This window comes from Rhopalosiphum maidis, chromosome 3, assembly GCF_003676215.2.
Source record: "Rhopalosiphum maidis isolate BTI-1 chromosome 3, ASM367621v3, whole genome shotgun sequence".
NCBI classification, from domain to species: domain Eukaryota; kingdom Metazoa; phylum Arthropoda; class Insecta; order Hemiptera; family Aphididae; genus Rhopalosiphum; species Rhopalosiphum maidis.
The window spans coordinates 39,737,893-39,751,752 of NC_040879.1; the positions used below are offsets into that span (position 1 = coordinate 39,737,893).

At 29.0% G+C, this 13,860-nt stretch overlaps 1 protein-coding gene across 1 annotated transcript; it reads left to right on the plus strand.

Moving 5' to 3' along the window:
* Positions 1–2,290: 2,290 nt before the first annotated feature.
* LOC113552025 (dnaJ homolog subfamily C member 1) lies at positions 2,291–8,320 on the plus strand. Its single transcript, XM_026954680.1, has 7 exons — positions 2,291–2,706; positions 4,716–4,861; positions 5,919–6,239; positions 6,309–6,412; positions 6,472–6,600; positions 7,250–7,778; positions 7,908–8,320. The coding sequence occupies exons 1-7, from the start codon at positions 2,700–2,702 to the stop codon at positions 8,013–8,015; spliced, it is 1,344 nt and encodes a 447-aa protein (XP_026810481.1). The 5' UTR covers positions 2,291–2,699; the 3' UTR covers positions 8,016–8,320.
* The last annotated feature ends 5,540 nt before the right edge of the window (positions 8,321–13,860 follow it).

Consider the following 13,860-nt stretch of genomic DNA (forward strand, 5'->3'; position numbering starts at 1 on the left):
TTTCGGTACTGTATATTGTATATACCTACTCGATATTACCTATATAATATCTTGTCTGGCTTTCACTCCAATTAACCGTGCTCTTAATATTTCGTTTTTTCTTCGCGACTTGATTAAGAGGTAAGTCCGATAATATATTTTTGTATCGACGTGTATACTATTACCGTTGAGATCGGGACATTTTATATTTTTCCGTTACACGTTAGTAACTACTCATTACTCATTAGTCACTATTCCTTATATACTCATTCATATGATATCTCGTATACATAATACATAACAGTACGTTAGCACAGCTATATGCATATCATGTTAGGCGCGAACTATCAAAATAATACTACGACAGTGCTGCAGGATTCCTATCTATAGTGTTCCTTCACTATGAATAATGTTTTTATAATTGTCATTCTTCGGTTCGTCGAACCAATAATAATGACGTGTAATAGTGACGACCTTGAGAAAAAACACATTTTTCCGACCTATACTTAAGTGGCTAAATCGTTTTTGGTATGCGAAAAGCGTGACTACCTTATGCGAAATACTGTGTCAGCCAGACGCTATTGAAATATCGTAACGGTATGATTGTGTACACATAATATCATAATAACTGCTGTTGCGTACATACACCGTGGGAGGGGAGAATAGTTTCGTTTCCTTCTCCCACTCGCCTTCTATGATAGTTTTGTTTCTGGACGTAGTTGTACGTAATTTTGAATAGGTAAGCATTAAGCACTTAAAACCAAATTATTATTATTATTATTATTATACTAGTATAATAGGTATATAGGTATATAATATATAGTATAATGTATCTCAATACATGGTATCTACGTGTGTCATCTACGTATCCATCGACGCGATATTAGGGTAAAAATAAAATACTAACTCAATCGAGTTGACCAAAAAATGTGTGGGTGTTCGAGGGGGAGTGTATAGCTCGATAGCCGTATAGGGGCCTAAAATAAAATATAGTTCAATCTGTCTCGTCACAATGAGAACATGGCGAACCACCAAACAGTGCGACGTTTATTTTTATAAACAATATATAGGTAGGTATAAGTATTATGTCCAAAGCACGATGTAAAGAAGATATCTTCTCTACATCGTGGTCCAAAGGTAACGCGGCCACAGTGGTAGGTGCTCGGCGAGTTCGCGGTTTAGACGACTTAGCCAGTGGTGTATTTAGAATTTTGTCAAGGGGGATATTCGTTGGCAGACATATCATTTCCTCGATGGGGAAGGGAGGATAAACTTACCATCACCACCGTTTCTAAAAAATGAGACTTATTAAAAACGTAAGTACATGTATATATTTATAAAACTATATTCTTTTGTTTTTAAGATTTATCATTCATAATTAATATTTTATAAAATAGAGAAAACCTTAAGAATAGTGATAAATGTACAAATTTATATATAGGACAAACTTAGTAAAAAGTAGCGCGATCGTGTGTCTATAATGAGTGAATTATTGTGCTACATTAAAAATAAAGCTATGCAAATATACAACAATAAATTATAAAATAACTCGTATTTTAGTGTTAATAAGTTTGATTGTTATTTGTATTCCATTTAGGTAATTAATTTAATTTATTGTTAAAGATTCCTATTTATATAATGTACACGCGCTATCGCCCTGCAATATGTTTTTAAATAGCAACCAAACACTTATTATTAGAAGCATAATATTAGCCGGATGGTCATTGACAATAATTACGATCGACCACCATAATTGTGATCTAGGAATAACATTATTGTATTATATCTATCAGTAAAAAAAAAAAGACCAAGTGGGATCTATCCTGCATACCCCCTGGTAAATACGTCACTGGACTGAGCAACTTAATATACCTAATAAAATGTATCGTAACTTGAAAATTGCGCTCATTTTCGGTTCCTCCCACCCCACTCAACACTGCCAGCCGGCGGGTTCCGAACTTTCGACGGAAAACCGTCAACGCGTGCACTTCGGCTACGTGTACCCACGACGACGATGCAGGTATTCGCATTCCGCGTCGCGTTATCCTTATCGCGCGTGGGCCGCATTGCCCGCACCGCACCACGTACAGTACGGCCCAACCAGCCTGCGGATGGTGGGTGGACGCGGTTCACGTCGGCAAGCAGCAGCAGCACTGGTGGGTGGTTTCCGCGTCACACACCGCTCGGTTAGGTTGATAAGATCCTCTCCTCCCCGCCGCCCGTCTGTCGTTTTTGCTTGCGTGTTGCCTTGTGCGCCTGCGCGTACGTACGTGGCGTTATCACCGTTCGAGCCGTTATCAACTTGTCGGGCTGGCGGCGAGTCCTACTCCGGTCGCGCGACGTCCACACACACGACCGCTCGACACGATATCGCTTAGCCGCAGAGCGTCCGACACAGCGACACACCAGTCGTTTAGTCCGTGCGGCGTCATCACGTAGCCCGTCGTCGTCACTCGTCAGCAGCAACCGATCCGCCGCGCGCCGTCGGCTGCCACGTTTCGACTGGTTAACGCGCGCGCACACGCGGTCGGTCAGGCCGGGCACGTTATCCGTCTCGTTCTTCGGTCGTCCGCTGTACCCGCAGGACGTTGTGTGATACGTGTCGGTTTCTGCACGCCGTCGCCGCCGCCAACGTTGCTCGGCGGACGGGCCTCGTGTCTCGCGAAGATCACACCTGCCGGCCGCCTACATAAACATCGGGAAGCCACTGTGCCGCCAACATGACCGGTAATTACGAATTATTATTATTATTGTTATTATTGTTTTCGCGACGCGATCGTTGTCGTGCCGCCGATTTCGAACGGGACGACGTCAGATGGGTATGCGTGGCGTGCGCGCGTCCGATTTTGACGAATCGCGTTCACTCGTAATCTGGAACACCCGATAGGTAGAGAGGCAGGTGGTACATGCCTACCCAGATTTGCTACAATATGGTGACACGGATTCGTCGTTTGCATTGGTTTTTTACGATTTTGATTACGAATTTTGGATTTTTTTCCAAATCAAACGTTTAGATGAATTCTATCGTTTCGCATTTTGCTTGAAATTAATTTTTTTATTTTCTTTACGGGTACAATATCATCTCATATCTCATCTGTCTAGTCGAATAGCCTTATAGGTAAGTAGAGGTAGCTAGGTAATTTTTTGAGTGAGAACCATATTGTATGAAAAACACATAGATACCTACTCCTCAATATGTATTCCATAGTTTTAGGTATTTGTGTAGTTTTTTTAATGTTTGAAAATAATTAGGTAAATTTGATCTTGTTTCGCCCATAACATATGCTTATGAGATCTATAACTTGTATTTAAAAAAGCAGGCTTTTATACTTAATCGCATGTTAAATCTAAATGCTATACAAATGCAAAAAAATGTGAAAGTAATTTCTTACTTATATAGTGCAAAGGTTCAATTACCTATTTATCATTTTTTTCTCAAATTAAGATAAATATGTTTATTAAATACATAATGTTAATAAAAATATTAGTATTAACACATTATTTTTTTATATATTCATTACCTTTTAGTAGTGGGTTTATTTTTCATACCAAATTTATTAACAACTATTAAGAGTACAATATCATTTGGCGTGATCTTATGTAATTTTTTTCATTATTATTTTATTTTTATACATTTATAAAAATAATATTAGCGACGATTAGTAATTAAACATTAATTTATTTAATTCTGAAAAATCATACATTACCTACATTTAATTTGATCGGAAATTAACTGGAATATTTATTATTTGATAGGTACCTAATTTAACATTTATCGATACTGTTATCAATTGTTTCAATATTTATTTCATTAAAAGTTTGGTAACGAATACTAAAGTATCGTATCAAACAAATATTACCAAAAGTACATCACTGAATCGCCTAAAGTTTTGTTATCTCTTTCCTTCATAAATCTAGGTCAATTGCCACCTGTTTGTTTTTGGGATATCGAACAATTACAGGTGTGTGCGGATTATTCCCACCCATAATATACTGCAAGAGTCTTGAATTTTTACACACAATTTTTTTATTTACAACTATAATAAGTTATGAAGTAGATTGTATTAAATTATCCAGTCTTAGGTATTAATTTTTAAAAAAATTTTTGAATTTCATTATTGAAAACCGATTTGAATGATTTTCTATTTATTTATGTAAAATCCATAGTATTAAATTTTTATAGCTAAATTTTGATTAGTAAATTCGTTAAAATCTTTTAGCAGAATTCTCGGCAGGATCTATGTTAGACAATATGAGGAATTCAAACTTGTTTTAAAACCCACATGGCATAATTACATTTATTAGTACTAATAGTACTCAGTACGTTGGATTTAAATTAGGTATTTTTAGCATGAAAACATTTGTTTTGAATCTCTTTAAGTGTAATTTTAAAACCTCCTACCAGCAGATGGCATATGTTCTACTACTGGGTGGTAATTGACTGAATAACATTGATCATAATTGTGGAACATAAGTAGCAAAAGCATTTAAATTATATAAGTGGGTATTATAATATAAATATTGATTAGTATTATTTTATTATACTATATAAATTATTAAAGAATACCAAACAAATTAGATCTTATTTCTTTAAAATATTTGCAAGTATATATTCAGTATATGATGCACCTAATTTGAATTTTACTAGGTTTTATTTATATATATAGGTATTATAAATTATTTATATTTTATATTATTCCTTAAATATTATTAAATGTTATTTATTTGTTTTCCAGGTTCAAAAATGTTAGCTTTAATTTTAGTTGTGTTGGCACTCAACACAGGATCAATTCAAGCATGGGATTCTGATCAAATGGAGGTTTTTGATCTGGTTGAAGAGATGAATAATATCAATTTTTATCAATTTTTAGAAGTACCTGAAGTGAGTATTACTGTATATAACTACTGCATGTATCAATGAATTTGTTATAGTATTTTTTAACTTATTTAATTATCAAACATTTTTAATTAGTTACTTATTATTATTATTTTTTAAACCACTTGTTTTATACAATTTTGAAAAAATCCTAAAAACTTGAAATATGTTAACTTTGATTATCAAATTTATAATTTTTTTTCTTAAATTTATTATTATACTTAAAATATTTAAATAGAATTAACAATTTGTAATAAATAAAATAGATTTTAAAAATTTAAATTCTCTTAATATTCTTTTTAACATATCATATTTAAGAAGTAGATATTATTATTACTTATTAGTAGAGACTGGATTTTTATGTTTTTATATATTTTTATTGAGAGTATATAACTCAAATTAGATAAGCTTTTTTGATGGTTCATTTTCCTATGAACTGATATTTGAAAATCTTTTAGCACATAAAAAGTATATTTCAATATTAAAGAGTATTTTGTACAAAATAATATGTTTCAGAGATATATTGAATATTGCCATATGGGGGGTCTAATTTGAATATTTCATAAAAAATGCAAAAATATTTTTGACCAGGCCTTAAACATTAAATGAGTCTTCATTTTTTTTTAATTTATAACTATTATTATTATTTTTTGAATTCATAAATCTGAATGTTAGGTATGTATGTCTTATGTGTACTATGTGCTACAATCACATGTGTAAAAAATAATTAAATAATATAATTATAGTAAACATTAAATATGACTGTTTGTATATTTTTTTAAATATTTAAATTAATTGAACTATCTTTAATTTTTATAAATTTTTCATTTGTTTTTTAGTATTTAATTTTTGCATATAAAAGATAATTTTAATGAACTTATAAAGCATAAAAAGTTTTATTTTTAAGAATTTAGGCACATATAAATCCGGTCTCTACTTATTAGTATTATATTTATAAACTTGTGCCATTTTTTTTATTTAAAATACTTAAGTAATAAGGCTTAAAAGTATAATTATGTATTTGAATGGACTTTTTCAATTTGAATGTTGTTTAATTTTTTAGGATGCTAACTCATCAGCAATACGACATGCATTTAGAAGGATGTCATTGATATTACATCCCGATAAAAACGACTCTCCAGATGCAGAAGCCAGATTCAGAGAATTAGCATCAATTCACGATGTTTTACGAGACCCTGTAAAACGTGGTCATTATGACAAAGTTTTAAGTGAAGGGTTACCGGATTGGCATCATGCTGTTTATTACTATAGAAGAGTTAGAAGAATGGGTTTCTTAGAAATGATTGTTATTCTCTTTTCTATTATAAGTGTTGGACAATATCTTGTGGCTTGGGGATCATATATTGAAAATAAATTCACTGTGGTATGTATTCATGGTTTAATGTTCATTATTATATACTTACTAATTATTTTTTATTTTAATACTTTCCAGGAAGAGTTATTGAGTTCAAAAATTAAAAAAATTCGAAAGCAAAAGAAGTATCGAGGCGATTCAACATTACCGCCGGAATTTGATGTCAACATACCAAAACCTAGGTTTGTTTATTTGGTTTTAGTTTTTATTTAATATTCATAATACTTAAATTATTTTTCAGTTTAAAAAATACACTTCCATGTCAATTACCTTATTGGTTATGGATATTTATCTTAAAATCACCTTCACTTACAACCTCAGCCATATCATTTTTAGTCACAAAATTCAAAGAAAGAAAAAACAACCAAAAGTAAGTACCTATTTTATATTAATTATTTTTTACACAGTTGTGAGTCAATACTGCAATAACCTAAACAATATATGTGGTTTTTTTTTAAATTAAACATATTTGAAGTTAATATTTATTTAATTAATAGGGACATTTATGAAGATTATCTATGTATTTACAAATGTGAATTATTTTCTAATTTATGATTTGGATTAAATCATTTGTTGTGCAATATAATTTTATCTAAATAAATTAGTATCTCTATATTTAATGATAAATCTTTTTTTTGCATTAGTTATTTACAGTACTCAACAAATTAGTTGAATACATAAGTGTTGAATAAATTTATTCTATGTAATTATAAATTATAATATTTAAATCCAAGGTATTGTTATTTATATTATTAATGTATTTTGTCACACTAATACTTCTTATGGGTGATAAATTATAACAATTTGTTTCATAGTGAAAAAAATAGTTGTAAAAGTTAGAATTTAAATAGTTATTAAATATGTATTGGTCTTCACAAAAATTATTTTTACATAATATAGGTATGTAATATAAAAATAACAGCATCATGATTTTTGAGCCAATTATGTATATTTAGTTTTGGTTTTTAAACCAATAATGTTAAATTTTTTAATATAATACAATCTTTATTCATTTTTAGAAAAGTGGATTTTGAAAAACCAGAACCAGTTATACGTGAAAGAATAAGACGTCGTAAAACGCCGTATAAGATACCTGAAATTAATGATTATAAAAACACTAATGGAGATACGAATGGAAAAGTTAATACTGAAAAAAATGATACTCCAGCAGTTGCTGGTGGTCTATGGACTGACGAAGATTTATACGAATTGTCACAGATGGTAAATAAGTTTCCCCCGGGTACATCAGATAGGTGGCAAAAGGTCGGCAAAGCAATGCAACGTCCTGTTCCTGAAGTTGCATATATGGCTAATAAAATGAAACAAAATGGATATAAGGTGCCAACCCCTGGAGAAACTATCGACCCAGTTATCACTGAAGAACCAAAGAAAGTTAAAACAAGAGCAACAGAAAATGCTGAGTCAAGTGACAATTCATGGACTCAAATTCAACAGAAAACATTGGAAAATGCTCTTATTAAGTTTCCTAAAGGGTCTACTGAAAACCGCTGGGAAAAGATATCTAAATGTGTACCAAATAAAACTAAAGTAAGTATAAAATCTAAAAATAGTTGTATTATTTAAAAGTATTGTTCTTTGTAATAATTCAACTATAAATTAATAATATATTTTATTTATTAAATTGTAAATTGTAATGAATGTTATATGTTTCCATAGGAAGAATGTATGGCGAGATATAAAGAATTAAGTCAACAAGTGAAAAAGAAAAAAGATTCAATTGACGATGGTGTAGAAAATGTTGAAAATGACACTAATGAATCGTGAATTATATGAATAATGAATTTCTATATACCTTGCTTTTATGTCCCCTGTTTCTTCTTAAGTCTGATTTGGTTGTGATTATTTAAGCTCATATTATAATTGACATGACATCAGTGTGTGTTAATAGCCAATTGAAATGTAAATCCATGTACTAAATTAATATTAACCCTAAACGCTTCAAATGACTATTGTCAATCTTACAAAAAACTATTGATCCCAATTAAGATATAATTTATGATAATTGCCCTATTATGTTTTAACTATTTTATTCATTAAATAAATTGTATGTTATACCTTTTTAAAATTAATATACCGTGTATATATAAAATGTGCTAAATCTGTTTATTCTGTAAAAGTCTTCATTAATGACTTGGGTATTCTATCATCTATTTCATTTGGCTTATTGTTGTTTTAATATTTTCTTTTGTTATCCTATTGAAGTTAATTCCTTCTATGTTATTACATTATTAATGAGTATACAATTATATTAGTAAAAAATATAACCTATTTTTTTGATGTGTAATTCAAGTTACATAAAGATATATTGTTTTTTTTACCTAATAATTATAAATTGTATAATTTTAAAGTTACAGCATTTAATTAGTCTGTGGTATAAATATTTCAATGTACCTTGATTAGTAAATACTAGATTTAATATTATAATGTACTTTTACATTATTAGTTAATTAACCCTAGGTAACATATGCACCTGTCTATATTATCAGAGGTTTTTTTTAGTTTCAATTATAACTAATATAACGTAAAACCTACATTTAGTTCTGATATAAATATAATAATATTACAATATAATGGTATAAAATAATACAAATACATTTAAAAAAAAATTAAAACAGTTAATTTTAAATACGTATTATAAAATCGTATACTATACAAATTATGTAATTTTTTTATAATTAATTATGAAATATGATTTGAATCATCATAATAATAAATAAGATTAAATGTTCAAAAATATACATAGTATTACTCGTAGTAATCAATCAAATTTAAGGTACGTGAGTAACTATAATAAATATAAAATTGTATGTGTATTATACAGGGTTAATGGCAGTACTGTAAAATAACAATGAATAACATTTGATATTGGTCAAACATTTTTTAACTAATTATTTATCTATTGTTTAATGAACTATCATTTACCAGTAAATTTTATTTTAAAATTATTATTAAAAGTTAACTACAAATTTGATTTAAACTATTAAATATGAACTTATATAATATATTATACAAACTTTATAAGTTTTGATAACAATTATTTAAATTGTTTTTAAAAAATAATTTATGCCGATTTCTCATAATTTCAGACATCATAAAACTTCAATCATAATAAGTGATTTTTTTTCTGATTATTATTGTTAAATAATGCTGTAAACATATTACTAGTAAAAAGTAGTATATAATCTATGGTAGTCCCTACTCATCAAGGTAAAATTTTGCGATAGTTATGTTAAATAGGTAATAATTGTATTGTAGATACATTTTAAAATTTTGATTGAGTTGTACAAATAAAATATTTTATTATCTTGGCCAGAATTCAAGTATTATGAAAACTTGTTAAATACATATTAAAATTCTATTTTAAGGACTACACTTTAAATCATGATTTAAACATATTATGTTTCACAACAAATACCTTGACATGTGTTAGAATAGCATAAATATTATTAATACACTCTTCATAATTAGAGAAAAGAAGCATAATTTTTTTTATTGATAGTAGCAGAATACTTATGGGATATAATTTTTTTAAGTTATATGTATAATTGTGATTATTAGTATGTATTATTGCAATATTCTCGATACTTTGTTATAATATATTTTATAATAATGTGACAAACTAGATAGACAGATAGGTATCTACATTTTTAAATAAAATAAAATAAAAGTCAACAAACAAAAGTAGTTTACTCCAATAGATTTGGTTCAATGATCCTGAATAGATACTTTGAATATCGCAATGATATCGTTAATTTCTAACAAAAATTTTGTTTTTTTAAACCTTCTCTATTACGAAAACTCTCTTTCACAAAAGAAATCTCATGATCCCTTCAGATTCGTTATAAAGAGTTTTCACTGTATTAAAGAATAATAATATAAATATTAATAAAAAGATACCTTAGAAAAGTAGGAACAATATTTTTGAGTTACAACAAAATAGTTTAGTATAACTAAAATAATTAAAAGATATTTAAAATTCTTATTTTTGTATATTTGAACTTCAAATATCTATAAAAAATATTTTGATTTCAATATGAAGTATTAAGTATTTATGAATAGGTATTCTTGTTTTAAATTTTCAAGTCATACATAGGAAAGTTGAACATTTTATACATGATTACCTATCAACTATTAATTACAAAATAATTTGTAAACTTACTTTAAAATTGTAGAAATGTTTTTAATCGAATAATTATCCTTGTGAAAAAGTTTTCTATAATATTTACTCATTTCCAAATAATTATTCAATGCTACTGTAATATTCTGACAGAATTGTGAACACAAAAATAGTGTAATTTTATTATGTTCTTGTAACATTACTTTTTAATTTTTATTATTTCCGTAAAATAATGCTTATAAATTCTAATAATAAAATAAATAAGGTACTTTTTGACTCACAAATTTGTCAATCGACTTTATCATATTTTTTAGTGACTGGTTTCTAGATAGGTACTCAATAATAACGGCAATAACCACTGTCCAGGTATCGATTTGCACCGGTTGAAGAGTGATAGCAGTGATAGCTATTAACTAGGCACTCTGTAATTACTATTTTCGGTAGGTATGCATTCAGTCTTTTTTAATTCAAAAAGCACCGGGTAAGCGTCAAGACAAACGTTTACATCGAATGATAACTGTTAACTGATAAATCATAGAAAAACGTATAACTATAGGTGTAGGGCTAGGGACTCCTAGGAATTCACATGTTTTTCAATAACCATTAAGAACATAGCTAAGTAAAATATAAATTTGTTTTATAGTCATACTAGTTAATATTTAAATTTATAGTTGCTTATTTTGCATACTTAAAATCTGACCATTTTTCATTTGTAACTGTATATTTGACAATCGTTTATAAAAAGATATAATTTTATATAAAAAACTTAAATTTAATTAGATTTTCTGGACCTGAGATATTATTATGATAGTTTTATTCACATAAAATAAATATTTTAAAATTAGTGTTAGTGTTTTTCTCGCCGACCACTTGCATTGTTACTCGTCGGTACACGGCAACCGTGATTTAAAGAAAACAAATAGAAAAACAAAAATAAAAAGATTTTATTCAATACTATTTTTTTTTTTTTTTTTTTTAATGCATATTTTAATAGCATTACATCGTTAGGGCATACCTAAATGTATGTATATTATAAGGTTTTTTAGGGCATTAAGTGCCTAGCGCTGCTTGTAACTCACAAACCGATGAAACACTACGATTGCGTACGATTTTTTTATACAACTTTGAAGCAATTGAACTAATTGAAGCACTATTGCCATTTGATTTGAACTAATAAAACGTACAATTTAAAATTAATCCGAAAGTTTTCATCGAAGTTATAACGCTCAATTTCATAGCTCCCATCCTTCTAGAAACATGTATGTAAATGCAATCAGTATTTAAAAATTGGATTAAACAATGGAAAATACTGATTTAATTCGTATAAAAAGAATCATGAAAGAATATAATTAGTAAGTGAGTACAATATTCATAAAAATATTATAACATTTGTCAAAAATTAGTTATTTTAGCGGTACCAATAAGGTATACAATTTTAAATTGAATATACTTTTACAATTCATTATTTTAACCTTTTATTATTTTTAAATATTTTGACATATGTATTTGACTTAAGTCATTTTTTAAATTTTAAATTTTACTGATCACAAATAAAAACTTAAATGTGGCAACAGTGTACATCAAATCATACGTAATCGTTTGACTTTTGAGGTAAATCATATATACGCAATCGTGTTCCAAAAAAGGTGCACTGTACGCAATCGTGGGTACCTTCCCTTCACAAACATGGTAATCGACTTTATCACATTTTTTAAAAATCGATTTCTAGACAACCAATTACCATTCATTAACGAATTTCCGGTGAAACGATTTTCGCTCGACCACCTCGAAGGCGGCTTCTACACCCCGAAATCGAGTACACGGGCAGCTATTATTAATAATAAATAATAATAATACATTTAATTAATATAATAACTAATTAAATAACATAACAAAAACTTTGTACTTCGTTTACATAAAACACAATTTTCAGTAGCTATCTCTATCTTAATATAAGTTCATCTAGTACTCTATTCTAAAACTTTTAATCGTATAGTCGCTTTACAGAGTGATTCTTTTATCAAACAACACTTAATATTATTTCAAAAAAAGTTAATATACATATTATATTTTTAAATAACTGAGTGGCTCATAACAAAAAGAATCGTCCAGTAGGAGGTATATAGTTTATACCTATCTACCGAATATCCGAATGCGCTACCAAACGATTAAAACAAAATGTCGGATACTCATATAGGTAATATTATTAAGAAATATACTTAAGCGTATTATTCTATATGATACGAGCAATATTGCGCACAGCAAAATAAACGATAAATAAATCTTTTAGTCCGCTTCCAAAACAAACGGTGTCTAAATGTAACAGATGATGGATTTAATGCGAGTTCGGTTCCTGCATTTGTTTTAAGCTATTTGCAACATTGGCCGAAATTTGCATTGGAGTGCACTCTTTTTACATTGCCTCGGGCGTCAAGCTTATCGAAACGTTCGGCAGTGAAATACATATATTCTCGACTGCAGATCAGTGACATATCAACGTTCGCAGCATCTAATTTGAACGGGTTTTTGAAACATATATTCGCCAGAAACCTGCCACAAAAATGAAAATGGAGGAGGTGTTTAGATATTTTCAACTTCTACGGTTGCGGTACCATCACTGCCGCGTTTACTATAATATAATATAATATAGTAATGTCATACGGGTCTCATTTGTGGTCCCACGTAGTTGACCAACACGCGATCGGCGATGGACAATATATTATGCAGGAGACGCGGTCGAAATCTATTGTACCGAGGCTGCGTCGGACCCAAGAACTCAACTGCATTATCATCATCACCGCCACAGATGTGTTATCATATTAATGTTTGGTATAGAACTATATGATGGTCTATAAAATGGTAAAGTTATTAAACCTGAGAGTTCTCGCCTTTCCAAAACTTTAATAGATTGACCATTTGGTGGTTCTTATTTGAAGAGGTTTGCATCGAGGCCGCAGTGATTTTGACATCAGTCGTAATATTTTGCATAATTTATTAATGAAACATCAATACTATATGGTCAAAAATAGCAATAATAGATATTCATAGTTTTTATACATTGTTTTAAACACATTCACTGCATCAAATGATTAGTTGCGACACGTTCGAGGTGTGAAAAAATAAATCATAAAATATATATTATTATGTTTCGCTAAGAGGGCGCCACTAATTCGCATATTTGAATTTACTTACCTTTTCCACCGTTGTCGTTTGTCCTAATTATTTTGTCTTTAAATTTTAAAAATGCATCGCACACTATTGAAGGTGGCAGTGCAGGTTTACGACCAATTATTTTAATATAATGTAATAACAATTAACTTTTTATAAAACTACACACAAGAAATATTAAAATACACAATGCAGTCCGTAAATAGTCTGTATTACTGTCGTCTGTCACAATAATAATAACAAATTAAATTAAATGAATAAGATTGATGAAAATCGAATGGAAATGAATAATTAGAACTAACATTGATAAATAGACGCTTTTTA